Source organism: Diutina rugosa, assembly GCF_008704595.1.
Source record: "Diutina rugosa strain CBS 613 chromosome Unknown scaffold12_size278768, whole genome shotgun sequence".
In the NCBI taxonomy this organism is placed as follows: Eukaryota; Fungi; Ascomycota; class Pichiomycetes; order Serinales; family Debaryomycetaceae; genus Diutina; species Diutina rugosa.
Window position 1 is genome coordinate 118,587 of NW_022995132.1, and position 27,111 is coordinate 145,697.

Genomic DNA, 27,111 nt, shown 5'->3' on the forward strand with positions numbered 1-27,111 from the left:
TGTAAGTGCCATCGCTTATTGCAGAGGAACGGCTGTGCTGTTTACAGCATGTCGGCAGAAGCCCCCCGAGATATTAATCCTAACATCAACAGAATTACAATGTAAGTTTTGCAAGAGCAACACACTCAAGCTTCCTATCACAAATGAATGACCCGATACCTAATTTTCTTTTTGCAATTGTTCAAATTGTCTTATCTATTATACACTAGCCACAGAGTCAGGGTGGAGCGCGCGTGGCTCAATTAACGGACGATCGAGTCTAACCAGATCAGGACACCATGAACTTTTTCGAGGCGATAGTTAGTGGGCTCAATCTCGAAGACTACGAAGACAACTTTGAACGCCATCCCGACCCTGATCACCCGTCCAATCGGTTCCACGATGCCGATATGAATGGAGAAATCGAGTGGGAATTCCTGTATGAAGAAGCGGTTGACGAGGCCATAGAGGCTCAGCATGGGGTGGTATGGGAGAGTAAGCCCACTATCAAAAACAAAAATGACGCCAATATCATCACCCCCGTCTACGATTTTGTCACCAAGAGCTTTAAGAGCGACGAGGACGAGTGGGAGTCCAAAACTAAAGTGTTTCTCCGGGCGCTGAAACCAGTCGCCAAGTCACCCGACTACTCGCCTTCACAAGAGGCTTTCCGGTTAGTGTTAGCCCTCACTATGGTGCGAGGATTCTCGGCAAAACACTACAGCATTGATCTTCTGAAGATGGACGTATCGATGCCTGAGATTGAACCGGTGTACATCCATCACCCATCTTTGAAGGAGGCCGTACACTCTGTTGGTGACGATAAAGTGCAAGTACACCGGCTTATTCAGCCCATCCATGGATTGAAAAACGCCGAACGGCTTTGGTATAATCATTTCCGCCAAGTGTTTGTTGAGAAGTTGAAGTTCAAGGATTCCAAAACCGTTAGAGGTATTTACGTTTACGCTCCTGCAGGCGAGAGTAAGGTGATTGCCTTGGTCAGTGATGACAATATTATCTTGTGTGGTAAGGATGATGACATTGATAAGGTGGAGACCCAACTTGAAGATCATTTCTCTGTCACGAAATTGGGAGAGCTTCGTAGATTTTTTGGAGCCGATATCAGTTACAACAAAGCCTTTGGGAGAATCGAAATAGGCGCGTGGCGTCAAATTTTCTCCCTTGTCAGCAAGTACAAAATTAAAACCGATCCGAAAGTGCAAGCGCCTTTAGCTGAAGATTTCGATGCTAAATGGCAACAACAATTGTCAGCGCCGCTTTTGAAAGCCGATGAGAAAGCTCTGATTACCGCTGAGTTCAAAAAAATGATTGCAGAATTGATACCTATTCATGAATGTGGAAGATCAGATATAACTTACGCCGTGACCAAACTTGCTAGTCTCGAGGAACACGCTAATCAATTTTTGATTGATGCCGTGAAAAGATTACGAGTGTATCTTGCGAACACAGCCGATGAGGAAATCTTGCTTACACCTAATGATGAGACTCGAGACAAATTCAAAGCTTACATCAGTACTACCTTTGATGAACTTGACAAGCATAAGGCGACTATTGGGTACATTGTATTAAAACATGGCCCAATTAGTTGGCGGTCGAAACCGATAGAGGGACCTGAGCTTGACCCTATTGAAGCGGAAATCCAGGCTCAAGCAATGATCGTCGACGAATTACTACGTTTGAACGAGGTGGAACATTTTATTCGCACCGGTGAAGAATACGACCGCATGCGCCGAAAGAAGGTCGCTGATGAAATATTATCCAACGGACCTGACCTTGGGTTGACACTTGCTCAGCGGCAGTTTTCTGAAAGAGGAATGGATAGCTTGTTCTAGTCTAATATTGTCAACTGAATCACATACATTCTGATGAAAACTTTCACACAACACTGATGATCATAGGTCATTATTGAGGCCTCACTCCTGGTTCGTATCATTAAGCTAATAGTACATCTAGTGATTTGCTTCATCCAGTTCGAAAACGTTTAAATTAATCCTGCAACTAAATGCCCTCAAAAAGGCTAGATGTGTCCAGTGTTTGACGTATAGTATGTGTATTTATTAAAGTTGGTGAGTACATACAATTTGCAATCGTTTGTGAGCCTTGACGGCCAGATTCTTTGTACAAGACGGTAACTCCTTACTAGAGTTGACTATTCCAAGTCGTGATTTTTCAACAACTTGTTGAGTTCAGAGTTGGGATTTCCATACAATTCGGAGAAAGGCCCGTCTTCGACGACTTCCCCTTGCTGATTGAACACAATCACACGGTCGCTGTTGCGAATAGTCGACAACCGATGGGCAATGTTGATGATGGTGACGCCCAAGTCGCGGTTAAGCATCAACAAGTTCCGCATCACCAACTCCTCAGATATCAGATCAAGCGCCAGCGTTGCTTCGTCTAAAATAAGCATTTTTGGGTGCCGAATGAGGGTTCGCGCCAACGAGATCCGTTGCCGTTGACCACCACTAAGCTGTGTCAGGTTCAGAGGACCAATCACGGTGTCGAGACCTTGAGGCAAGTCGCGAATGAAGTTGAGCGAGTTGGAAAGACGCATGGCTTCGTCAAGCTCACCTTCGGTAGCGTCGCGCTTACCAAACGTAAGATTGTCTCTGATGGTACCCAGGAAAAGCAAAGGTTCTTGCTGGACGTAGCCCATCTGACTCCGGTAGAAGTTGAGATTCAAATCCAGGATGTCGTGGCCGTTCACCGTCACTGACCCTGAGAGAGGGTCGTAAAAGCGCATAAGTAATTGCAGCACCAGCGACTTACCACTACCGGAAGGCCCGACAAGACAAACATTTTCACCGGCGCGAATGCGTAAGTCCAAGTTGGCAAATACTTCAGAGTTGGGTCGCAGCGGGTAGGCGAACTTGACATTATTGAGGGCAATGTCCCCATACAAATCGTCAACTTTTTTGCCCAACGAAGTAGTGATCAGCGGCTTGGAGTCCTTGAGCTCAAAGATACGTTCCGCTGCACCTACCCCCTTCATAAGTTCAGTGTAGAAGTTGCCAAGGCCAAACACCAGCGACCCCGTGTATACAGCGTACATCATGAACGACGACAAGTCACCAATTGTCATCTCGCCTTGGCCGATTAACTTCGTACCAATCACCAAAAGACTGATCAAGGTGACATTACCGAGAAACCCGTTGAAACCATTATACATCCCCGAAAGTTTCCCCTCATAAATCGACAGGTTGAAGATGTTTTTGATCTCATGGTTGTAGTCATGGACCATTGCTCGTTGTTGAGAGAACAGTTGAATCGTCTTAAGCCCGTTAAGCTTCTCTTCTGTCACTTTAGTCATCGCCCCGAGGTTTTCCTGGATCGTACGCAGCAATTTCTTGATTCTCCGCCCGTAAACCGTCAGCATGATGATCAACGGAGGGAAGATCGCCAGCATGCAGAGACAAAGCTTCCACAGCACGTAGCACATCATCAGAAGCCCCACCATACCCGATATGAGCAGTCTGACCCCGTCACTGATATTACCACTCAACGTCTTAGAGATGATTTGAGCATCTGCCAGCAACCGCAGAATCAAATCACCTGTTTTCATCCCCAGCTTGGTGGGACCAACATCGAAGAAGTACAGGTCCTGGCACAATATCTTCGAGAAAAGCCGCAGCCGGAGCCGAGCCACAAGCCGTTCCCCAACCGACCGAAGCAAGTAGGTACGACCAAAGTTGGCTAATGCCCCCACGGTGAACAACGCCCCCAACGCCATGTAGAACTGGTGCGCGGGGAGTCCCAAAATCACGGTATCTTTCTCTTCAGGAGCAAATTCAGTCACCACTTTATTGCCGTCTTTATCGTCATCGTCATTGTCATCAAGAGGTTTAGCGGTATCAATGATTTTACCGATGAAGAGCGGGAGCGACATCAGCACCAGCGACGTGACAATGATACACCCAAACGCCAATGCCAAGAGCTTGTACTCGGGACGCGCCAATTTGAGCAAGCGGCGGATCTCATGCTTCACTTGGCCTCTGGAGGGGCTGGCTTGGGCAGTAGATGGCTTCGCTGCCAAACGAGGTGGCAGCAGCGAAAACCACCGGGAGCCAAGGCGGTGATGGCAAAGCTGAGTTGGGTGAGGTGACGAGCGGACCACAGTTCCCCGGTACGCTCGAAACAACGTCGACGGGAGAACCAGCCGGCCTATGCCAATCATGGGGGGAGCGGGTTTGTGCGTGTGGTTATGGTAAATGTCGAAATCAGCGGCGATATTTCGATTATATGCAGGAGCGAAGGCTAAGCTGGGGTAATTGCCGAAACGTCTTCAATATCTTTTGAGACTGCCCCTCATATTAATTTAGCAAATTGTAATATTATATAGGGAGATAAGTTTCAATTGACTCACGATGTAGCTTTGGATGAAACCAATTTATTGACAATGGTTAATCGCTTGCGCGTCTCCGATGAACACAATATCGATAACTACCGCGTGTTGCAATTGTAGTAAGAGACTGAGTCCCAAATCTTGAACTGTAGTTCTATTGATCTGAGTCCGAAGATTCAGTTTGTGCCACATTTAATCATGCAACCACCTCGTATTTACCGATGAAGAGCCGGGGAGAAGAGGCTGTATCACACGGCTTTCGAGATGCACGTAGGTCACCGTTTCAACGACCATTTGGGCAGTTATTACCAAAGTAGTCTACAACTATTAGCTTTCAAGCTAATCAATTATATTGTAAATTATATGACTATCATTGCTATAGACCTATACAAGTATCTATACATGCTGCAACCCAGACTCCGAACCTACAAAATTCCTGGGAAGAGAGACCCATCAACCCCCCTTACCAGTCCAAACACGGCCAGTGACAGTCGATGGCGTGCCATCAGTTTTCGCGCGAGGTTCAAGCATACACTTGTTGGCCGACCAGGGCTAAGCTGTCGTTGCGGATACAATTAGACGGGATGTCTTGCCTACCGCCCATGGGGGATGTGTATGAAGGTGCACTATCTCCCCCGCCTACGGGATGGTCATGGAGTGTTACTGGTTGCTGCGTGACAGAACACGAGTCAAGTCCAGCGAGCAGTCGGCTCAGCCGCCAATCCTTCGAAGTTTTTGGCAGCTGGAGGCGACACAATAATATCAGCAAATCAGCACACAGCGAGCAACAAGTAGTGGCATTAGCAGCAAGCTTTAGCATCAGCAAGCATTAGCGTCAGCAAATAGTAGCGTCAACAGCAAGTTGTAGTGTCGACAGCGAATAGTAGCGTCAATCAGTAGTGTCAGTCGGTAATGAGTACCATGTTTGTAGGTCACGGTCCCATGTAGCGGCAGACCAGAGTGGGTTTCAACTCATAGTGAATGCCGAGAAGGTGAAGATGTTGATGAAAAAAAAAAGAGCGACTAGCCCGCCTTTTATATTGTTCCGGAAGGCCATTCCTGGATATAGTGCCCCCCTTAAGTCGGGTGCGTTCTTTGTTTCTGACTTGTTCCGTCTGAAGTTGACGACGCATAGCGTTCCCCGCATTCCATTGTCGAACCAGCCAGAAAATCTTGCAATGAACAAATCAGGTAGACGACCCAAACTTCATCTAGGATAACTCATCAAGACGAACCACATTTGAGACTAATCGCACTCATTTGTCCTTAGAATATTTTGCCCGCGGACTCCACCAGTTGACGATGCAATGCACATTGGGCACGGGAAACACGCTATTGTAGTGGGTCAGGACACAGCCCAAGCCTAGTTTTAGCCGGTTTAGGTACATCCATGGCCTGAGTCTAAGCGCAATATGCGCACACCATCTCCGATTATCTCAGCAGTAGTCAGGCACAAGTCACGTTGACGACAAAGGTAGTGGCAAGGGCGGGCAACTAATACGTCTGGTCCCCAGTGTGCAGTACAGGGGCATGAAAGGGCCAGCATCCCCTGTAAATGTTCACCAGTCAGTTTCTATCTCTCAGCGAACCACTCGATCCCCCTGATAAGCTTCGAAGACTTCGGGGGCTGAGTGAGCCTTGTGCCGGCCACCGATAAGCTTCGAAGACATCGGTGGTTGGTGTAGGCGTGTCTTTGCACCATCCTGCCACTGAAAAGCTTCGAAGAAATCGGTGGTTTTGGAAGGATACAGAGCGGGTGTGTCGGCGGCCAATATACTCAGCCTCGGTGCCTCGCTCTCTGCCGCTGCGGGCCCACCAAGTGGGGGTGGTGGCAGTTCTTCTTTCACTTCTGTGTTTTGCTGACTTCCTGACCAATGACGGGTAAACTTCGAAGGAACCTTGAGGTTGGGCTGATGTTTATAGTCAATGCATAGTACAGGGTGCACAGCTTGTAGCTCACATCACATCCACTTGGATTACCTTCATTCCACTTCCAATCACCTTCAAAATATCCTAATTGTTATAGGACGGCCCACTGTTATTGATTCATTAAGGCGTCTCTTCCTAAATTCGTGCGCTGTCACATAAAGTTGGTAATCCGCACTAAAGCTATGAAGCTCACAAATGAGGTAGCGACACTAGTGTGAGGCTACCAACTGAATGAGCGCTCGAAGTAATTTGATTGGGTTATAGCCTATCCAACAGTTTAATGAGTTACAAGTACGTCGCAGAGCTATCATAGCGTAGTATCATTCATTTCGTCAATGCTGTAGCCGCGGTTGCAAAGATCATGTCAGAATCGAATGCAGTTACTAACATTCATACTAAGTTATGCTGTGTGTTGACTATTTACGATATGGAGTAACGTTTCATTACGAGGGTGATGCCAGGTACGGCCTCGGTGACCTGGTGTCGGTTGTATTCCACTAGTTGAGTGCCCGAAAGGTATACAGTAAGGTGGTGGGCACGTCTGAATGTGTGGACGTCCAAAAATGTCAAGAGCGGGTTATCTTGTAAGTTAAGCACCCGGAGTTTAGGCAAGTACTTTGTAAGGGGGTATTGCAATTGGAAGTTACCGAGCCAGCAACTTCTCAATTCTAGCGTCGTTAGCAGTGGAGGTAAGTGTTCCACCCACTCGTCCTCTATCTCACACAACGGGTTGCCATTAAGCACAAGACGACGTAATGTAGGCGGTACCCGGAGATGGCAGGCATCACTGCCTCGAAGTAAAACACCAGTCAAGTCTAGCGTATGGAGGCGAGAGAACTGAAGGAAGATGCGGAGCCACTGCTCTACGTACATGGTACCGATCTCACAGTCACGGAGCGCTAGCAGCACAAGCTTATCTCGGAAACTAGGGTTTTGCATAGCACATATGACAAACAGGAGGATCACTGTCGACACCACGGTGGGGTTCTCCATGAGCATGAGTCGAGCATCGATCACCGCCAGCCACTGAGATATGGTGTTTTCGAAATACAGCTGTGCCTCTAGCAGAGGCGGACAGGCGATCGCTTCCATCAACAATCTCATTTCTCGGACGAACTCAACGTACCCGGGGCCGGTTCGGACTATTCTCACTTCAAGCAGTTGCGGCACCAGGTGGCGGTAATGAGGGCTGCTTTTGATCAAGTCGAAGAACTCAGTTAAGCTAAGCACGAGTTTGTGATGGCCTCGATGCTGACTTCGTTGGTTGGTGATGAGCTGGGGGCCACGGTAGACTCGAGCCTCGGCCACTGCTTTTGCCTGAGGATTGAGGCCAGGAGTCTGGGCTATATCGATGCACTCGTCAACAGACATGTTCTCAAACACTTTGAATATGACCTCGTTGGGGAGATCATGGAGGGCAACGCTCATCGATGAGGACGATGGAGGAGGGATTCTGTGGTCAAATATAGATAAGGTGGCCTGGTGACGTCACCGCGCTCGTCGATGAAGGGTTCTGGGGAAACTGGTGGCTTAGAGATAACCGCTGGAAGGTAAAAGGGGTCACCGCTATACTGTGGTCTTGAGAAACACCGACAAGAATACCTTGTAAACCTTGTAATAACTGAGATCAGGTGCAGTAACCAGTAACGTTGCGGCGGCTGTTCGAGGGGCATAATCGAGCATGATGGCAGGTATGGAAGCCTGGCTGTGTGCAGTCCGTGACCTTGGTGGTGCTAACGCCGAAGATAATCAAACACCTATGAAGGGAGCTTTTTGTACAAAACATAGTAAGTGGTAGTTTTTAGGCACTAGAACAGTATGGTGTCATTATCTGGAAAATTCTGGTTGGATGTATTACCGGAACCACTTCCGACGCCGGGAGTGTCGCCACCTTCGGCACTGCCGCGCGCGATTTCTGAGCAGTTCTCTCAAGTGTATTGAGAGCAGCGCCCTACTTCGCCATGTCCAACTGTGCCTACAAGCGGACACTGATCATCGGTCGGGGCAAGTTTGGGATAGTCTACAAGGGCTACCACAAACAGACCAAGCAGAATGTCGCGATCAAGGTGCTCAATTTGGACACGGAGGAGGATGAGATCATGGACGTCCAACAGGAAATCCAATTCTTGCTGGAGTTGAAGAACGTCCCCAACGTCACCCGCTACTATGGACTGTTCTTAAACGATACTAAGTTGTGGATCATCATGGACTACTGCGCCGGAGGCTCGGTACGCACCCTTTTGAAGCCAGGGGTATTTGAAGAGAAATACGTTGGTGTCCTTTTGCGAGAGGTTCTCTACGGTTTACTGGCAGTACACAAGCTTGGCGTGATCCATCGTGACATTAAGGCCGCCAATATCTTGATTTCCAAAGAAGGGCACGTCCAGTTATGTGATTTTGGCGTGGCGGCGAAAACACTGAATCTGGCCAAGAGAACGACAATGGCGGGCACTCCGTTTTGGATGGCACCGGAAGTAATCCGTGAAGGCGACTCATATGACTCTAAAGCTGATATCTGGTCGTTGGGGATTACCATCTACGAAATTGCTCTGGGTAATCCACCTTATTGCGATAAAGACGCCATGTGGGCAATGCAGATGATTCTGAAACTGCAGCCACCGAGACTTGAAGGCCGTGAGTACAGCGCCGTGCTCAAAGAGTGCATTGCCCTTTGTCTAGACGAGCTGCCTGACGAACGTCCTCTGGCGGACGATTTGCTTAAATGCCGGCTTGTGCGCCAATATAAGAACACTCCCCGCACCATATTAAGGGAAGTGATCAGTCGGTATTTGCTTTGGCGTGATCGGACGCAAAGAGAGCTGGTTTACGACGACGCTCAGCTGATCGTGCTGGAGCTCCCCCGCAACGATAGTGACTTTCAAGTGAAGTGGGACTTCGACTCGTTGCTGAGTCGCGAATACATTATAGAAAACGACATTGAGCCCGCTGCTGAAGACCCCCACTCGGATGCATTTGGTGTTTATACTGCCTACCATCAGGCGCACCCGGCAGCTGACGATACTTACCAGCTGATGCCGACAATCGGGGCACTGATGACTCTGGGAGGACTCCATCTGAGCACTCGCTACGCCAATTCCACACTAAAAGCACCAAGTCAACCTGGGGACGACCTGGAAGTACCTAAACTGTTGGCTAAGTTATTTGCCGAAGAGCTCGAGGAAAGCCACGCCAGCAAATCTGGCTACGAACCACCAGCAGCACCGCATAGCTTCAATCATGAACGCACGGAGCTGCCCATCATTGAGATCCCCGATATGGAGGCGCTTAGTCTCGAGACACCCACACCACTGCTGACGGCACTGGCAGCACCGGATAAGTTCCCCACCACGGCGAAACCGCCGCAATTGCTCCACAGTCAGCTGGCTCTGGCTCAGCTTGAGCTGAGGTTTCAACAGCAGGCGCCACGAGCCCGCAAGAAGACCATCTCCAACTCGTTGGGACTGAACCTGGCCATCCAAATACAACTGCACACGCCTCCTTATGCGGGACCACAACTAAAGACACCGCTGCCTAAACCTCCAGGGACAATGGCAGCAGCAATGGCACTGGCACTGGCGAATGCGCTGCCGCTGAAGATGAAGCCATTAGTGGTCGGGGGAGCTAACCCATTATTACAACCGATCAACTTTAAAAGTGAGAGCCAATCTACACTGCCACAGCCGCTGATTACGCTGCTGACGCTGCTGACACCGGCAACACTGGTGGCGCTGTCTAAGGGTCCAGCAAAGCGGAAACCGGGATTCCACTTACAGATGCCGACACCAACGGCACCGAACCCGCTCTCGCTGCTCACGGGCCCTCAGGACGACGACAACGTCAACCAGTTTGGTATCAACCCGGCGCAGGCAGCCGCGATCCCCATGGTGATGACGCCAGTGGCGGAGACCAAAGATGAGAGTAGCAGTGGCAGCGCAAGCTTCCAGGCGCCACCTACTCTACCGGCAGCAGTGCCACCTCCCACTACACGTAAGCGACTGATGACGGCGATCGACACCTCGCAGGCACCCCCAATGATCCCGCCGCTGGTGCCACGCCAGAACCCGGTGGGGATGACGCTGCCGATGGGGGTGCTGCTGCTGCTGCACCCATCAAGCAAGTTCCCCCCCATCCCGCCGATGCCAGCGGAGATATTTGTCGATCTGACGCCGCGGCTGAAGCTTGCGGGCGAGGTGGAGAGCATGATCCGGCTCCTCACCCAGGGGTTGGAGGCGTTGGAGGATCAACTAGCATAGGGGAATACGGAAGGGCAATTGCTCCCCGATCCCGGATATAGTGACGAAATACATAACGAGAGAGTACCACGGGGTTGGTCTTTAACAAAAAAAACTGGGCTAATCTAGATGAGTTAGGCGATGGTGAATTGCGACTGGTTTGGAGGCTCCATTGTTAGCTACATGGTGCGGGCGTTATCGTGCGACTACGATACAACCGAGGTCAAAGTGGGGATGGTAAATATCGAGGAAACTTGGCTTGAAAATTTCGAGTTTTGCCATTGGCACTATAAGAAAGAAATAGCGATACTTTCATTGGTGTGCTAGTCATTTTCATCGTTATAATTGGGGGTAGTTTGCTTGTCCCTAGTAAACTATCGCACGTACGCCCCGCAAAATTTTGTTATGCGGGCACTGATGTGTTAGGTCGATCGGGGATGGCAGCTTATACCGAGGCCTGGCAGGGTCAACTTTGAACCAATGGATTAATAAACCAACTACACTTGCTTATACTAGTATCAGCCATGTTTAAAGCAATCTACGGCTGTATTTACCCCGGAATCGCCCCTAATATTTTGGCGTGTTCTTCGCGTCAGTGGAACCAACGTGGATCGGGAACACGAGCTTAAGTGCATATACCTGATAATGCCGATATGAGCCCTAAGCCCTGGTTTGCTGACAACCAAAGGGTATAAATAACACTAAAGAAAACCTAACTTTAAAACCAATCACCATGAAGCTGATGTTGGTTGTGTTTTGGATGATAGCGGCGGCCATGGCGGCATTAGTCGGCCCGCTCCCGCCTACCGAAGACCCGTTCTACCAACTCCCACCAGGGTTCGAACAGGCCAAGCCCGGTGATATCTTGAAGTCAAGACCGACGCCTGCCCCCATCCGATCGGTACTTCTCCCGGCCAAAGTGAAATCGGCCACTCAGTACCTTGTGCGCTCTACTGACCAGCACGGTAACCCTACTGCCTTTGTCACCACGTTGATCAAGCCGTTTAATGGCGATCTGAGCAAATTGGTATCGTTTCAAACCGCTACCGACTCGTCCGACCCTAATTGTGCTCCCTCCTACTCAATCTTAGCTGGAGCGGATATTACCACCATTGAAACTCAAGTAGAGTTTCTCCAGGTGCAATTGTTGCTTGACAAAGGCTACAACGTCGTGTGGCCCGATTTCCAAGGCCCCACCTCTGCTTACATTATGGCTAAGATGGGGGCTTACGCCACGTTGGATTCGATTCGGGCCGTGTTAAACCAAACTCTGGGCAGTGGTATTGATGCTGACGCTCGTACCGTGTTGTGGGGTTACTCTGGTGGCTCTCAACCCTCATCGTGGGCTCTGGCTCTCCTTGAGGAGTACGCGCCAGATTTGAAAGATATCGTTGTCGGTGCCACTTTTGGTGGTACCGTAGCTGACATCAAGGCCGTCGCTAAGAAGATTGACGGTACCGTGTACGCTGGGTTCCTCGTACAAGCGGTGGCAGGTATTATAAAGACCTACCCTGAAGTGTCCGACTTGTTTAACCAGGAACTTTCCACGCAAAAAGTAACGTTTTTGGACCAGGCGTATAACCTCTGTATGATTCCTACCTTGGTTGTCTACGGGTTGCAACGGGTATTCTCGGCTCCCTTCCAGTGGGCTAAAGACGGCTGGGCCGTGTTTGACAACCCTCTCGTCAAGACCGCTGTCGATGAGAATACGTTGGCTAACCTGGTCAACCCTCAAATACCCCAGATCCCCATCTTCATGTACCACGGGACCAACGACGACGTCATTCCGTTTGCGGAAAACTCCGAACGGATTTATAACCTGTGGTGTCCTCAAGGAGCTAACATCGACTTTGCCGTCGACCTCACGGGGATCCACGTCACTACCGCCGTCACCTCGTTGCCTGCTGCCTACAAATTCATTGACGATCGTCTCCACAACCGTCCTTTCCAAACCGGATGTCGTCGCCGGGACTGGCTTTCTAACGCCCTTATCCCCGGCACCGACCCCACGATTATTCCCTTAGTGGTGTCGACATTGTCTCTGTGGCTTGGTGTCCCCATCGGGCCACTTTTGGATAACCCCGGCCTGGCGGACCTGCAAACAATCATCCAGAAGTTGGGCGGGCTTGCGGGTGCTCCCAATCCCACCAGCGTCCCCGGGTTCTCGCCTCCCGCCACCGCTTAACTTATTACTCCCATCTTGTTTATGTAATTTAAAATCCATAAACAGCACCGGATAAACGTAGCACCCCGGAGAGCCGCAACCGTTCTTAAGAGTGTCTTTATTCACGTGCCTATACCTGCCGGGGCTTAGCGCGACTGACACCTTCGTGCCGCGCACAACTTGCTCGTTATCGCCTTACATGGGCTAGACCATAACCCGCCACCGAGTGTTCGTTTCTCTCGCTCACAGCCATGGGACGACCTCGGACAGGTGGCTGCAACCTGTGTCGACGTCTTAAGATCGGAGTAAGTTAGTACCGACCCTCTTCTGACCATTTGGAGGATTACTAACCCAGTTTCCAGTGCAGTAAAGACAAACCCAAGTGTGAGTATTGCACGGCTCAGGGCAAAGAGTGTGTTTATGAAGACACCCCGGCCCCTGCTACCAATCGCAAGGTAAAGAAACCTCCCCGCAAGCCCCGGGCACGGGCCAAAGGCCGGTCAGTGATCAAATTGACGTCGCCTCCGCAACATGAACCCCAGACGCCCCCAGACGACGACGTCGAGCTGATCAACTTTGATAACATTCCCACCGTATTGGAAGACGCCCTGTGGTTGAGCCAAATGGTACCGCTACTGCCGCTAGCCTCAACTAAAGGTGATGTCAACGATAACGTGAGACGGTTGCTCTTAGTGGAGGAAGCGTTGGTGTCGCTAGACCAACTCTCTCCCCGCGCACCCGACGTCGTGCACTCCCCCTTAAACAACTTCATGTTGAGTTTGAACAGTGTCCAGCGCCACCTAGACGTGTCGCTGTTGGAAGTCCGCTTACTCCATTTCTTTAATGTGTGGAGTCAAAAGACGCTTTTCCAAAGTCGAGATAAGATTCAGGTGGAGCTTTGGACGAGAATATTACCGCTGTTGTTCAATTCGAGGGAGCTTGTGCGGAAAGCAGTGTGTGCGTTTCTGGCGATTGCCCTCTTAGCGCAACTGCATCCGGGGTTTTTGCTTGATGACCACTACGCCGCTTCCGACTCGGCGAAGAAATTATTCCAATTCGGGATGGATAGCTTTGGGAAACTTGTCGAGTACATTTTGCTCGGGTTGGCTCGGATTAATCTGGATGAAGAAGTGTCGATTGAGGAATTGCAGGCACTATTTTTAGGGCAGACGATGATGTTCGCCACCCTCGCGTGTCTGCTGCGAAAACTGCTACCAGCAGTCGACTTCGAGACTCGCAACGACGTGCTTTCAATCGCTCGGGGTTTACTGGCGACGCTACATCGGTGCAGCAGTAAGATGTGTCATGGTGTGTTAGGGGATATCGTCGACATTGTCAAAGCCACCGAGATCCTGGCCAATACCCCATTGCCTCTGGAGCTTGGCGAGGAGTCGCCGTTGATGTCGGTACCTCTTTCTCTGCCCACTTCGCTGCCCCTTACCGCCAGCGCCGCCACCCCTACCGAGTACCCCATCAGTGAGCACGTGATGCGAGAGCTCGAGAAGGCGGGCTACGACGATGCCACCACCGCTACCCTTCGCCAGGCACTACGAGTGTTCAATTTCTGTATTCGTCAGAGCATCGAGTACACGTCGCCGGTGCCGTTTTGCCGATTCCTCGCCCTCTGCGATGATAGTCTCCGCGAGCTCATATACGCCAAGCAGCCGCTTGCCCTCGCGTTCATGGCCATCGTCAGTGCCATCTACTTGATGACCCGCAACTGGTTCCATCGCAAACTCAACATCTGGGTCGACTACCTCGAGTGGTACCGGTGGTACCAGCCGGTGCCCTACCCGTGGGAGATCGCGATGTACCGTGTTGTCCTCGACTATGAGTACACCATCGAGGACTACGACGACTGCATCACTTTCGACTTCAACAAGAAGTACGACGAGATATTCGGCACTTCCCATAGCTAACGTTTTATATTTCACATCCTGTATATATATATATTTACATTCACCAGATTTAACCGCATCTAGCGGTGAATCGTTTCTAGCGCTGGCGTTTTATTCGTGCCCGCTTAGCCGGTGGCAGCTTTATCAGCTCAGTTTCGTCAACAACCGCTGTGGTTTTTGCCAGCAGTTTGGAGTGGTCGATATCGGCCAATTGGTCGTCTACCGCCAGTGTCGGGGTCTCGTGGATCACCGGTGGTGCCGCCGCCTCCATCGCCGCCACGGCCTCAGCCTGCTGGGCTGCCTGGGCGAGCTGGGCCGCGTGGACGGCGGCTTCAGCCATCGATACCGGGTTGGTTGCCACGACGGAGATACCGCCGTTTCCGGGATTCATCTCTTCAGCACAGTCGTGGCAGTGGTCAATAAACGTTTTCGAGTTGGGGAACATCTTTTTGCACTGGCGACACCACCCAGAATCTTTAGTTTTAGCGTCTTCTCCCGGCATCAAGTGCTTAACGTCTTTGACGTAATGAACGAGCCGTAAATGTCGTTTGAGCACGTCTAGACGAGTAAACATGCCTCCGTTGCGATGGCAGGGCATCTCCATATCGTAGTAAGGGCACTTGAATTTGGGAGTGCCGTGGCAGCGCAAATGGCGGCTCAAATCCAGTTGTCTCAGAAACGCCCATTGACAATCGGGGTAAGTACACGCGTAGGGGCGACTGGTGGGGTCGTACTGGTCCGTCTCCACCGAGAACTTGTGTTGGTTGTTGCTTTGAGCGGGTACTGGTGCTGGCTTAGCGTCCCGTTCCGCTGAGGGACGGGCCACAAGCGCCACGGGGACATGCGGTCCCGCAATGGTACCAGCGGCAGTATCGGCTTTACCCGCTGGTGGCAGCGGGTGGAAAGTCAGCGGAGTATACAGAAACTGGGTCGCCACTCCACCAGCATAGGGTGTGGCCTTGGTGGACTTCGATCCCAGTTTACTCTCGATACCTGGGGCCATTGTGTGAAAAGGCGTGCGGCGTTGGTTGCGGCTCAGAAAAAACGTCGGGCGTCGCTAACCACCGGGTTGTGCGATGTCTGTCTTTTTTTGTTTTTCCCTCAGTCCTCAGTCAACGGAGAGCGAGGAGAGATTTAGGAGAGAGGCAATTTGTCGAGGTGACGTCAGTGCGCGGGAAAACTTCACAAAATCGATTACGTAAATTAAGGCTAAGGGAATTAGGTCCTGTACCCGTGCGCTTTTTAAAGTGGTTACTAATTTCATTCAAATAGCAAGCCAAGGATTGGATAAAAGCCCCGGCTCACCCACGGCTGCTGTCAATCATTCAATCCACTATGAGTGCTGTAAGTGACCTCATCGACAATATGAATTGGTTATAGTGGCCATTGATCAATTGACTCCCAATTGCTATTTCCAAATTACGGCTGGACGGACTTTGGGAAGGGAATCATCACTCAATTGATTAGAAAATCTGAACAATAACTAACATTTAGGTCCAAAAGAATATTCTCAAGTTTGCTGGCGACGACGGGTCGTACAAGCGGTTGGCGCTGAGCTTCCGTGACACCATCGAAAAGGGCGGCCGTTTCACCCCTGAAGCGGGCCGTTACCACTTGTACGTGTCCTACGCGTGTCCTTGGGCCCACAGAACTTTAATCACTCGGGTGCTTAAGGGTTTGACCGGGATCATCGGCTTGTCCGTCGTCCACTGGCACATGGACGGTAAGGGGTGGAGATTTGCCACTCCCGAAGAGCTTTCGGAAAACAAAGGTGATTTCTTCGGTACTCAGGACCACTTGTACAACTTAGACCGTATTCGGGAACTCTACTTTAAGGCTGATCCCAACTATGGCGGTCGTTTCACTGTCCCTGTGCTTTGGGATAAGAAGGAAGAGACCATCGTCAACAACGAGTCGCTGGAAATCATCCGTATTTTCAATACCGCTTTCAACGACTTGATCGACGACAAGTACAAGAAGATCGACTTGTACCCCACGGACTTGCAAAAGGAGATTGACGAGCTCAACGGCTGGATCTACGACAACATCAACAACGGGGTGTACAAGGCCGGGTTCTCCACTTCTCAAGAGGTGTATGACAAGGAGTGTGCCAACGTGTTTAAACACTTGGACCGGGTTGAAGCCATCTTCAACGAGCGCCACGCCAACGGGCAAAAGTACCTCACCGGTAACACTCTCACTGAAGCCGACGTGCGGTTGTTCACCACCATCATCCGGTTCGACCCCGTCTACGTGCAACACTTCAAGTGCAACATCGGGATGATCCGCTACCAGTACCCCCACATCCACCAGTGGGTGCGCGAGTTGTACTGGGGCAACCCGGCGTTCAACGAGACCACCCACTTTGACCACATCAAGTTACACTACACCAAGTCGCACCCGGCGATCAACCCCCACGGGATCACCCCCTTGGGTCCGGTGCCTAACATCTTGAAGCTTGACGACGCTTAGTTAGTAACGAGTAATGAACGGATTAATGAGATCTTCCAAGAGTAGTATTTTTAGTGGTCTATTGTTAGAGTCAGGTGGTCATCGGATCGCAGACCTGCTCTCGGTTATACTTGATCATGATTTCAATACGAGCTACCATGAGAATTGAAGGCGAGGATATCTTCTCAGCTCAATTCTTAACTGCAGAGTAACCTCCTCCTTTAAAATCATAGTCTTTTGGCTACTTCAATGAATGAGCTCTAAATAAAGCTACTCTGTATCCTTGAAATAGCTGTCCATATAGCCATTTGTTAACCGCCATGAGTGCAAGGAGCACATCGTATTCATTCATCAATATAGAGGTCACCACAACTACCGTTCTAATTGATTCTCTTATCAGTTGGCCACAGACGCGTGGGGGTATTTCTTTTTACTTGTGGTAGACGCGTCCTTATTTCACGTTTCAGTAGACGTGGCGCGACCAGCGGAATAAAGCCTCCCCACAACAGATTTGCGCGGTGTGGGTTCCGTGCATTGACGAGATCGCACCAGCTAAACCTAAAAAAACCCATCAATGCCATCGTCCACATCTCGGAATTGATGCCATGACAACGACACTCTAGTAATCAACGTAAACAAACACGACTTAGAGTTCACCGCCACCCCCAAAACTTTTTTTTTAAAAAACACGCTCGACATTACAATGCAAAAGCTGATGCTGACTCGGCACGACATCGATCATGAAACGTGATTATTTTTGTTGTCAACAATTATGACAGAAGTGAAACAGCATTCAGTGTCTTTAAGTCCAGCGTAAACAAGATATGGCTTCTGGTGTCGACATCTACACGATTTTCAGCTCACATGGGGGCGAACGGAAAAAATTTGACGACAACCACCACCACCGATGAGAGGTAAGTGACATTAAATTGTGGTCCCGGCGAGCCGTTGAGATTTCTGCCAAGGACACTACACTACAGGGAACTAACAATAAAAGACTATAAGGTTGTTGTTTTGGGTGCCGGGGGTGTGGGCAAATCACTGGTGACGGTCCAGTTCGTGCAAGGCGTGTACGTCGAGCTGTACGACCCCACCATCGAGGACCTGTACCGCAAGCAGATCGAGATCGACGGCCGGGCGTGTGACCTTGAGATCTTAGACACCGCCGGCGTCGCCCAGTTCACCGCCATGCGCGAGTTGTACATCAAGTCGGGCAAGGGGTTCTTGTTGGTGTACCTGGTCGACGACGAAAACTCGTTGAAGGAATTATTAGCATTGAGAGAACAAGTGTTACGGATCAAGGACCTGGACAACGTCCCCATGGTCCTCATCGGCAACAAGTGTGACTTGGAGGAGGAAAGAGTGTTACTGATCGAGGACGGGATCAAGGTGCTGAAGGAGTGGGGGATGGTGCCGTTCTACGAGACGCTGGCGATGTACAAGACCAACGTCGACGAAGCGTTTATCGATGTTGTCCGCCAGATCATGCGCATGGAGGCCCAGGTGCTGGCGGAGAAGAAGAAGGAGAAGGCGGCGAAGCAGCAAGTGGCCGGCGACGCCGGCGCTGCCACCCAGCCGCCGCTGCTGCGGGCGGTAACCGATGCTGGCACCGTACCCCCGACGAAACAAACGAGTAGCGCCGCTCCCGCCCGCCAACTCCAGCTGCAGAAGGCGAAGCCGGACACGGGCAAGCTGAAGTGTTGCGTCATCGTTTAGCGGTCTCTGGCAGTCCCCTGATACTATTAGGGAAAGAGGGTGGGGTGGAACCCCGGGGCTCCCGCCACCTTTTTTCCCGCGAGCATATTTCGGTATTCCTTCCCCTTAATATATGTAATGAGCATCTCGGACAATTTTGTGGTGGCCCCATTTCCCGAAGTTGCCGCTCCTCCACATAAAGCGTTGCGACCCTCGCCACCACCCCTAAATCCTCCCTCTTTAAGCGAACTTTCTGACCTCAACAATTTAATGGCCCCACCACCAATCCTCACCAAGCGAGATGGGGCCGGGGTTGCCGGCTACGTCATCATCCCCGTCGCCGCGTTGTGTGTGTTGATCTTCATCCTCGTCCACTTTATCCACTCTCGTCGCCGCCGTCAACAGCAAGGCCATGACCACAACCACGATAACTCCCACCGCCACGTCCAGCCGCTCCCCATGAGCTTGCTACACATGCACGGGCCTGGCCACCACCACCGTAACCAGGAAACTGGTCCAGATGAACAGGGACAGGTCTATTTCGGCACTGAGCCCGCCCAGGACCCGGTGCCATTGTACACCAAGTACCCCACGGAACCACCGCCGGTGTATGACCCTAAGCAACCGACAGTGGTCCGCACCACTGATGTTAGGGATTCCAGTGCTAATCACACTAATGGCGAGACTGGTGAAACCAGGGAGGTAATCGACGATACCCCAGCACCCCACTATCCTCCCCGGCTGCCACCACCTCCCATTGACGACTCACGCCAGCACTCATAGTGTGTGCACACCCCCATGATGTTTTAATGATTTCTACTAATGGCATATACCTCTTTCAGTGATGACGGCTACGAATACTCTTTACTTGTTAACTTGGAGCCGGTTGTGGCGAATTTCAGCGTCATCTTTCCCCCTGGAGGGCTATCGGCCGTGTTTGTGCTCAAAAACCAACTTTATTAATGACAGATTTTGTGCATCGTCCTACGCACACTGCCGACAATCATTGATGCAGTAACTCGGCTAACGGTTTTGTGGCTCTTGGTTGCTAGCGCTCGTGCGAAAACAACTTATAATCTATCTCTACGGGCTAAGTCGTGATCACATTTTATTCGTAATAAAGTTACAATATACTTCTTTTTGGAAACTATTATTTAGTTTAGACACCTGGACTTTAAGTGTTCATGTAGGTCAGAGGGTCGACACCTTCGGCGGGGAAGTCGGTGATCTTGACGTCGAATCTCTCTTGGATCTTCTTCAACACTTCCTTGTCTTCATCCAGCGACACAAACGAGATCGCCAACCCCTTGGTACCGAATCTACCGGCTCTACCGACACGGTGCAAGTACTGGTCGGCTTCAGGGGGCATGTCGTAGTTGATGGCCAAGTTGATCCGTTCGATATCGATACCACGACCAAAGACGTCGGTGGCAACACAGATCCGCTTGTTGAATTCCTTGAACGAACGGTATCTTTCGATACGTTCCTTTTGAGGCAAACCACCGTGGACGGCGATCGAGGGGAAGTTGCATTGGCACAACAAAGTGTTCAACGACTCAGCCCGGCGAGTCGACTTGACGAAAATGATCACCTGGTTGAATTCCAACGAGTCCAACAAGTCCAGCAACTTGCGGTTCTTGTCCTGTTCTTCCAACTCGATGTAGTATTGTTGCAAACCGTGCAAGGTCAATTTGGCTTCGTCGTCGACGTAGATTTCCAACGGGTTTTGCATGAACTTCTTGCACACGGGACGGATGTCTTGCGACAAGGTGGCCGAGAACATCATCACCTGCTTTTGGTGAGGGGTGGCTCTGAAGATTTCCTGGACGTCACGGCGCATGTCCAACAGTTCCAACACCTTGTCACATTCATCGATGACAAACAGCTTGACGTTGTTGAGTCTCAACGCCTTTTCCTTCACCAACAGCAACAACCGGCCCGGGGTACCGACGACGATGTGGGGGCAAGTTTCCTTATCCTTCAAAAGAGCGATGTCCTTCTTTTCCGAGGTACCACCGTAGAACACCTCCGTCTTCACCAGGGGCATGTACTTGGCGAAACGGGCGTATTCGTTCTTGATTTGGTAGGCCAATTCACGGGTGTGGCAGATAATGATCGTCAGCACTTCACCGGGGACAGGGTCCAATTGTTGCAACGTCAGCAACACGAACACGGCGGTCTTACCCAAACCGGACTTGGCTTGACAGAGGACATCGGTGCCCAAGATCGATTGAGGAATACACACTTGTTGCACTTCCGAAGGGTGTTCAAACCCACAGTCACCGATGGCACGCAACAATTCAGGCTTCAACAAAAAGTCACGAAACCCGGTGGCGTGGATACCGACGTACGACCCTTTTTTATCGCCGTCGCCGTCTTCCTTGGCGCCGTCAGCGGCGGCGGAGTCGCCGGCGGGAGCCTGGTCGTTGGTGACAACGGCAACTTCCTCCGAGTCGGAGTAATCAAGCAATTCTTCTTGACCTTCGGCGGCGGACATCTGGTGTATTAGTGTCGGTTGGTTGGTGAAGTGGATGGGTCGACGAAGTGGAAATTTTCATTGCGCGCGGGAGTGCAGGTAGTGCCCACGCGTGCGGCTCGCCCCGCGCGGACGTGTTTTCCATTGAGTTCTACTAATACCAGTGACCTATACTAATTCATGAAGTCGTGTATCAGTCTATCAAAGTGTCAGTTTTTCGAAGTGTCATTGTTTCAAAGTTTAACGTGGCGCTGGAGCATGCGGAGTTGGATCAAAAGCTGTACCGCTCCAAGGAACACGTTGGTAAGCGTAAAGCAAAATCCTAGGCCAATGTTAAAGTCGGCAATGGCTAATTTGGTGAATAACTTGCGGAGCTTGACGTACAGGTACATGTCGCCGAGGAACGTGGGTAACTCCATCAAAAAGTAACCCAACGTAAGCACCACTAACAGTTTAGTCACAAGGTTCATGTGCCGCTGAAACCATTGGAAGTAGTTTAATTCACTCGAGTACAGCATGAGCAAGTGGCCACAGACGACGGTGACGATGATCGACACCCAGAGCCCGATCAGCACCACCACCATCGAGAACTCACTGAAGTAGCGAGCGTTGCGTAATGACCTCACGTCTTTGTAGCTCTTCATATTGTACTCGCCGGCCTTGTTGTCGTCCTGCAACAACTTATCGTACCGGTCGTTGAGATTGTCCACCATGCGTTGGTAGATTCTTACCATTCGTTTAGATGCCGTTTCCGGGTCTTCGTTATTAGCATGAACAGCGAACTGGATGCCAAGATCTCTCACCACCAGTGAGAATACATCCATCCCGGGGGCACTTTCACACGATTTCGAGAATCGTTCGTGGTCGTAGCGACAAAAGCCGTGGAAGTTAAACCAAAAGCTCAGTCGCGGCGAGAAGGTATCGGTCACCTCGGAATGGTTGGTGCCCGATAACCAATGAGTGGCTGTACTCATCATATCCATGATCCAACTAAGGTCGCGTGGGGCGTTATCCAACCCCCCTAAATGCGTATGCTCTTCTTCTTCTTCCTCTCCTTCTTCTTCAGATTGTTCTTCAGATTGTTCTTCCGGTTGCGGCTCTTCTGGTATGGGCTCCTCGGGTATCGGTTCGGGGGTTGGTTCGTCACTGGGGGCAGGACCCAGGTGAAGGTAGTTGTCGAGCATGCTTGCCAACCGGTCGCCCATCGACTCCTCGGCACTGGTGACTGATTTCGAAAAATACAGCAACACTTCCAATCCCGATTGGATGCTATGTAACGTCTTTCTCCCTGATTCATTGATGACCTGGATCCGTAAAGTGTACTGAGGATAACATGAAGCCAACAGATCCCCCGTACACGAAAACAGACCCAGCATGTTAATCACGAGCATCAAGAGCCAAAGGATAAAAGAAACCGTCAATTTACGGTATAACAGTACGTCGTACCGCTGGCTCTGAAGTTTAACTTCATGCATCCTTTCACTGTGAAGTTTGCCGTCATTTTCACGGGCCATCACTCGTGAGCGCAACGCCAGCGACAGCTCGAGCGCTGCCTCGTCCTTCTCGGGTACCGGGGGCGGGATATCGGCGAGTTCAAACGACTCCGCCATGGTTGATGAAGTATTATTCGGGGTATGTTCGACAAGATATAGAGCTTTCCCCACTAGGAATCGGTATCCCTAAACGTGCGTCGGGACGGGCGTCATCCGTTTTCCGCGCAGCCGCCACAATAACCAAATCAGCTCTAAACGGTTTTGTGTCATCGGCGAACAATCGCCTTCTTAGCCGCTTTGAGCAATAACAATAATGTCGATGTAGGCATCGACTCATCACCGTTACGGTGGTCGAAGTGGCACGATGTCGCATTTTTGATTTTATTTTCCAGTCAAAAGGCTTGGTCAAAGTTCCACCAAAGCCTCATTGTTGACTAAGCCTCGCTGGTTCGCAGTGAGCAAAATTACCTCCACATCCACCGAAGGCTGTTAAATATAGGGGTGGTTCGATTCCTATCATCGGTGCGGCTCAAAATTGCTGACGTCCTCCCCTCCACTGATAGGGGCCATCGCGCGCGCGCTATCTCATCGCTTACCGCTCACCCTATATCACACCTTCACCATGGTTCGGAAGCTCAAACATCATGAACAGAAGCTTCTTAAGAAGGTTGACTTCCTCAACTGGAAGCAGGATAACGGTCACCGCGATGTCAACGTCATGAGAACGTACCACATCCAAAACCGTGAGGATTACCACAAATATAACCGGATTTGCGGGGAGATCCGCAACTTGGCCAACAAGCTTCTGATGCTATCACCAACCGACCCTTTCAGAATAAAACACGAACAGTTATTGCTTGAAAAATTGTATGCGATGGGGGTGTTGCAACTGAAGCTGAAGATCTCTGACCTTGAAAACAAAGTGACGGTGCTGGCATTCTGTAAGCGTCGGATTCCCGTGGTGATGGTTCGGCTAAAGATGGCAGAATCGGTACAAGATGCCACTACGTTCATTGAAGGGGGCAATGTTCGTGTGGGTCCCAACGTCATCACTGACCCGGCGTACTTGGTGACGCGGAACCTTGAGGACTACTTGACTTGGGTTGACCGGAGTAAGATCAAGCGCAACTTGCTCAAATACAAGAATAAGATTGATGACTATGACTTGGCGTGATGAAAACGTATTAATATATTATAAATTTAGGGTTTAGTGTAGTGTATGCGAGAACCGCAGATGAAACCAGTAGTGGAACGACTCTTGAAACATTGCCGAGATAAACAAAGTTAGGTGGCGGTGTAGCAATATCTAGAGATGCCAGATACTTATAGCTTTTGTCGATTTCGAGAATTTATGGTTAGTGGGGGAGAAGATGGGGTTACCTACTTTTACAATCACCAGCATCAGATAGTGAAGAAAATCACAATTGATAGCCAAAGAGGTATTCAGGCTATTGCCAGTAGTGATGATGAAATGGCATTCATTTGTTTTGGCACTGTCCGAGTATTTCGCTTCGATAAAGACTTGAATCTGGTTCCAATTTGGCACAGCGATAAAGGGTATCTTGGCAGATCAATTGCTTTCACTGCTGATTCCACGTTGGCGGTGGGAACGGCGTTTGGGGTTGACTTTTATGATCGAGACTACAGCCTAGATCAGCACATTCCCCTCGGGCTGATGGTGATGACAATCGATATCGCGGCTGACCTGTGCGCGGCGGGGTTGGAGAATGGTGTCGTATACGTGATCAGCGTGTCACTGAAGCAGCCACTGTTGATTTTGAAAGGCAGTAAGGAGAGTACTGACAAGTACCAAAGTCAACCGCAATGCCGGTGGGTAAAATATTACCTGACAAAACTTTTAGTGGCAATTGATCATGGTTTAGCCGGTCGGATTTTAACTTACGACACCACCGGCGCCAGTTGGAGTACGGCGTTTGAGTGCGACCTGTGGATCATGGGGGGCGTGGTAGTTACGGGCAATGAAACGTGTTTGCCGAGAGGCAGCATCGTGATTGCTCTGCTTCAAGCGGTGGTGATAATTGACCAAAACTATTGTTGGCAATACACGTGGCGTCGTCGCCACGTTGTGGCAGTGACGGTTATGGGCGAGAGGGTGATGTCAGCAGCCATGGGCGAAGACGTGATTCGTGTCCACGACGTCCATAGCAACGATAGCAGTGGACCTCAAACTAAACGTTTACGAGTCATGGCAAGTCCCGAGGACGGTGTCTGAGTCACCAGACACACGCTTTCGAGGTGTTAGCGTTCCCCTCCTCTAGATGCAGGCAGACAGCGCCATACGCGGCGCGGAGTATAAAAAAGTCATCGCCGCCGTCAAAACATTTTTCGGCTGGCGTAGACTACCAGCCCGACACAAATGGTAGTGTTTAAGAAGAAGCTGATCAAACGCAGCGGGGTGCGGCGCTCGCTCGACGACGACGATAACGAGCTCATTGTCTCCGGCACCACTGCCTCGGAGTCGGCGTTCACCGTGAAGCCAGTGCCTGCATCGGATGCTTCCGACATGTCGGAAGTGCCGAAGCCGTCGGAACAAGCATCGACGCCGGTGGTGCTTAATCTTGATGATTTAGACGAAAGCGACGATGAGACACCTCGGACGTTCATGCCCAAAAACGACGAGATCAAAATAACTGCTCGAGACGTGGCTAATGAGTATGGCGACGACTACGAGGACGGCTCGGAAAACAAACTCCGGCGCGGCTACAGTGATGATGACGTCGGTATCGATATTGATGGCGACGACGACACCGCTGCCGCCGACTCTGGGCGCTACCACCGTGAGGTTGATGCCGCGCCGCACCAGTTTCCTCGGGTACTTAACATTCTGCAACAGATCAGCTCTTTACAAAACATGAGACGGCTTGCCGAGGCGAAAAAGCTCCAGCTTCAACAACAAGAGGCCGACACGTTGCGGCGCTTGGACGAGATTGCCGCGAGAAAGCTTGAACTTCAACGGGAGCTTAGTTCGTGGTGATGACGATTATGACGTAATAGCTTTGAGGGCATATACCCACGTCAAAAAAAAAAATCAGCAGTGCCAATAATGGGCACACCTAATCAAAAACCCCATTTACGAATATATAGTCATGTCAGTATATATAGTGATGAGTTTTCATCTAATGCATATTTAATCGAGACGAATTAAACTGGTTACAGCTTTTATTGTAATTAACATCGCTGGATGCTATTTAGGTTCCACGCTGCTGGAGACGCGGCACTTCCCGATTGGTCGATGGGCCGTGGTAGCCGCGGTGATGAATCATCCCCTGCACATAATAGCCGCGATGTTGGGCGTTGCCGTTTTCGGTCACGGCAAACTCTAATATAAAAATTTTCCCATATCCTTTTCATGTTCAAACGGTTTTTGTCGACTACTGTCCCGAAAATGTCTACTCCTCGTCACTTGGTCAACATCCACTCGCTTCTGAATCAGGAATTCGCCGCCCTCGTCGATAAGGCCAGCGTGCTCAAAGCCCAGTTCAAACTGGGGTCCCACGCGGCCGAGGCCCACTCCAAGTTGCTCGGTAAGCTTGTGGCGATGTTATTCTCCAAACGGCTGACGCGGACGAGAATTTCCACTGAAGGCGCCGCCGCTTACTTCGGCGCCACCCCGATGTTTTTGGGTAAGGACGACATCCAGTTGGGGGTCAACGAGCTGTACTACGACACCACCAAGGTGATCTCGCTGATGGTGCTGTGTATCTTTGCCCGGGTCAACTCCCACGCTGATATCGAGGCGTTGTGCAAGGACTCGCTGGTGCCCATCATCAACTCGTTGTGTGACAAGTACCACCCGTTGCAAGCGATCTGTGACTTGTTGACGATCAAGGAGACTTTCGGTAAGACCGAGGGGCTCAAGTTGGCGTGGGTGGGTGACGCCAACAACGTGATTAACGACATGGCCATCGCCGCGCTCAAACTGGGGATGAACGTGCTGGTGGCGATCCCGCTGGACATCAAGTTCGACGCCGACATTGTCGACATTGCTAATCAATTGGCGCTGAGTCAGAACTTGACGTTTGAGATCGTCAACGACCCGCAAGTAGCGATCAAAGGCGCCGATGTCGTGGTGACCGATACCTGGATCTCGATGGGTGAAGAACTGCAAAAGCAACAGAAATTGCAACAATTTGCTGGCTACCAAATCACTCAGGAGATGGTGAAGAAGGCCGGTGCCAACCCCGGGTGGAAGTTCATGCACTGCTTGCCCCGTCACACCGAGGAAGTGGCCGACGACGTCTTCTACTCGGAACAGCTGATTGTGTTCCCTGAAGCGGAGAACCGGTTGTACGCCGCCATGGCGGTGATCGACGGGTTCGTCATCAACAAGGGCGACCTTCTCAAGTAAAAACTTTATGAGCCACGAAACATGTATAGATAGACGGATATCGCCGAACGGTGAAATTTAGA

At 50.7% G+C, this 27,111-nt stretch overlaps 15 protein-coding genes across 15 annotated transcripts; 10 read left to right on the top strand and 5 right to left on the bottom strand. All coding sequences in view use genetic code 12, as the record gives it.

The window, feature by feature from the left end:
* Window positions 1–278: 278 nt before the first annotated feature.
* Window positions 279–1,832, top strand: DIURU_002666 (uncharacterized protein; the record flags this gene model as incomplete). Its single annotated transcript, XM_034155342.1, has 1 exon — window positions 279–1,832. One exon carries the CDS (start codon window positions 279–281, stop codon window positions 1,830–1,832), a length of 1,554 nt encoding a protein of 517 aa, XP_034012518.1.
* Window positions 1,833–2,149: 317 nt separating this feature from the next.
* Window positions 2,150–4,174, bottom strand: MDL1 (ATP-binding cassette permease; the record flags this gene model as incomplete). The annotated part of the gene is made up of 1 exon (XM_034155343.1): window positions 2,150–4,174. The coding sequence occupies one exon, from the start codon at window positions 4,172–4,174 to the stop codon at window positions 2,150–2,152; it is 2,025 nt and encodes a 674-aa protein (XP_034012519.1).
* Window positions 4,175–6,691: 2,517 nt separating this feature from the next.
* Window positions 6,692–7,699, bottom strand: DIURU_002668 (uncharacterized protein; the record flags this gene model as incomplete). The annotated part of the gene is made up of 1 exon (XM_034155344.1): window positions 6,692–7,699. The coding sequence occupies one exon, from the start codon at window positions 7,697–7,699 to the stop codon at window positions 6,692–6,694; it is 1,008 nt and encodes a 335-aa protein (XP_034012520.1).
* Window positions 7,700–8,232: 533 nt separating this feature from the next.
* KIC1 (putative serine/threonine protein kinase) lies at window positions 8,233–10,524 on the top strand (the record flags this gene model as incomplete). Its single annotated transcript, XM_034155345.1, has 1 exon — window positions 8,233–10,524. One exon carries the CDS (start codon window positions 8,233–8,235, stop codon window positions 10,522–10,524), a length of 2,292 nt encoding a protein of 763 aa, XP_034012521.1.
* Window positions 10,525–11,236: 712 nt separating this feature from the next.
* DIURU_002670 (uncharacterized protein) lies at window positions 11,237–14,586 on the top strand (the record flags this gene model as incomplete). The annotated part of the gene is made up of 2 exons (XM_034155347.1): window positions 11,237–12,655; window positions 13,030–14,586. The coding sequence occupies 2 exons, from the start codon at window positions 11,237–11,239 to the stop codon at window positions 14,584–14,586; spliced, it is 2,976 nt and encodes a 991-aa protein (XP_034012522.1).
* Window positions 14,587–14,662: 76 nt separating this feature from the next.
* Window positions 14,663–15,568, bottom strand: DIURU_002671 (uncharacterized protein; the record flags this gene model as incomplete). The annotated part of the gene is made up of 1 exon (XM_034155348.1): window positions 14,663–15,568. One exon carries the CDS (start codon window positions 15,566–15,568, stop codon window positions 14,663–14,665), a length of 906 nt encoding a protein of 301 aa, XP_034012523.1.
* Window positions 15,569–15,900: 332 nt separating this feature from the next.
* On the top strand, window positions 15,901–17,037 carry ECM4 (omega-class glutathione transferase; the record flags this gene model as incomplete). The annotated part of the gene is made up of 2 exons (XM_034155349.1): window positions 15,901–15,909; window positions 16,060–17,037. The coding sequence occupies 2 exons, from the start codon at window positions 15,901–15,903 to the stop codon at window positions 17,035–17,037; spliced, it is 987 nt and encodes a 328-aa protein (XP_034012524.1).
* An 843-nt stretch (window positions 17,038–17,880) lies between these two features.
* On the top strand, window positions 17,881–18,732 carry RSR1 (Ras family GTPase; the record flags this gene model as incomplete). The annotated part of the gene is made up of 2 exons (XM_034155350.1): window positions 17,881–17,930; window positions 17,997–18,732. The coding sequence occupies 2 exons, from the start codon at window positions 17,881–17,883 to the stop codon at window positions 18,730–18,732; spliced, it is 786 nt and encodes a 261-aa protein (XP_034012525.1).
* Window positions 18,733–18,849: 117 nt separating this feature from the next.
* Window positions 18,850–19,494, top strand: DIURU_002674 (uncharacterized protein; the record flags this gene model as incomplete). Its single annotated transcript, XM_034155351.1, has 1 exon — window positions 18,850–19,494. One exon carries the CDS (start codon window positions 18,850–18,852, stop codon window positions 19,492–19,494), a length of 645 nt encoding a protein of 214 aa, XP_034012526.1.
* A 391-nt stretch (window positions 19,495–19,885) lies between these two features.
* SUB2 (ATP-dependent RNA helicase) lies at window positions 19,886–21,208 on the bottom strand (the record flags this gene model as incomplete). The annotated part of the gene is made up of 1 exon (XM_034155352.1): window positions 19,886–21,208. The coding sequence occupies one exon, from the start codon at window positions 21,206–21,208 to the stop codon at window positions 19,886–19,888; it is 1,323 nt and encodes a 440-aa protein (XP_034012527.1).
* A 212-nt stretch (window positions 21,209–21,420) lies between these two features.
* On the bottom strand, window positions 21,421–22,797 carry DIURU_002676 (uncharacterized protein; the record flags this gene model as incomplete). The annotated part of the gene is made up of 1 exon (XM_034155353.1): window positions 21,421–22,797. One exon carries the CDS (start codon window positions 22,795–22,797, stop codon window positions 21,421–21,423), a length of 1,377 nt encoding a protein of 458 aa, XP_034012528.1.
* A 505-nt stretch (window positions 22,798–23,302) lies between these two features.
* On the top strand, window positions 23,303–23,854 carry DIURU_002677 (snoRNA-binding rRNA-processing protein; the record flags this gene model as incomplete). Its single annotated transcript, XM_034155354.1, has 1 exon — window positions 23,303–23,854. One exon carries the CDS (start codon window positions 23,303–23,305, stop codon window positions 23,852–23,854), a length of 552 nt encoding a protein of 183 aa, XP_034012529.1.
* Window positions 23,855–24,031: 177 nt separating this feature from the next.
* DIURU_002678 (uncharacterized protein) lies at window positions 24,032–24,913 on the top strand (the record flags this gene model as incomplete). Its single annotated transcript, XM_034155355.1, has 1 exon — window positions 24,032–24,913. One exon carries the CDS (start codon window positions 24,032–24,034, stop codon window positions 24,911–24,913), a length of 882 nt encoding a protein of 293 aa, XP_034012530.1.
* Window positions 24,914–25,057: 144 nt separating this feature from the next.
* DIURU_002679 (uncharacterized protein) lies at window positions 25,058–25,675 on the top strand (the record flags this gene model as incomplete). Its single annotated transcript, XM_034155356.1, has 1 exon — window positions 25,058–25,675. One exon carries the CDS (start codon window positions 25,058–25,060, stop codon window positions 25,673–25,675), a length of 618 nt encoding a protein of 205 aa, XP_034012531.1.
* A 375-nt stretch (window positions 25,676–26,050) lies between these two features.
* On the top strand, window positions 26,051–27,049 carry ARG3 (ornithine carbamoyltransferase; the record flags this gene model as incomplete). The annotated part of the gene is made up of 1 exon (XM_034155358.1): window positions 26,051–27,049. One exon carries the CDS (start codon window positions 26,051–26,053, stop codon window positions 27,047–27,049), a length of 999 nt encoding a protein of 332 aa, XP_034012532.1.
* Window positions 27,050–27,111: the final 62 nt, after the last annotated feature.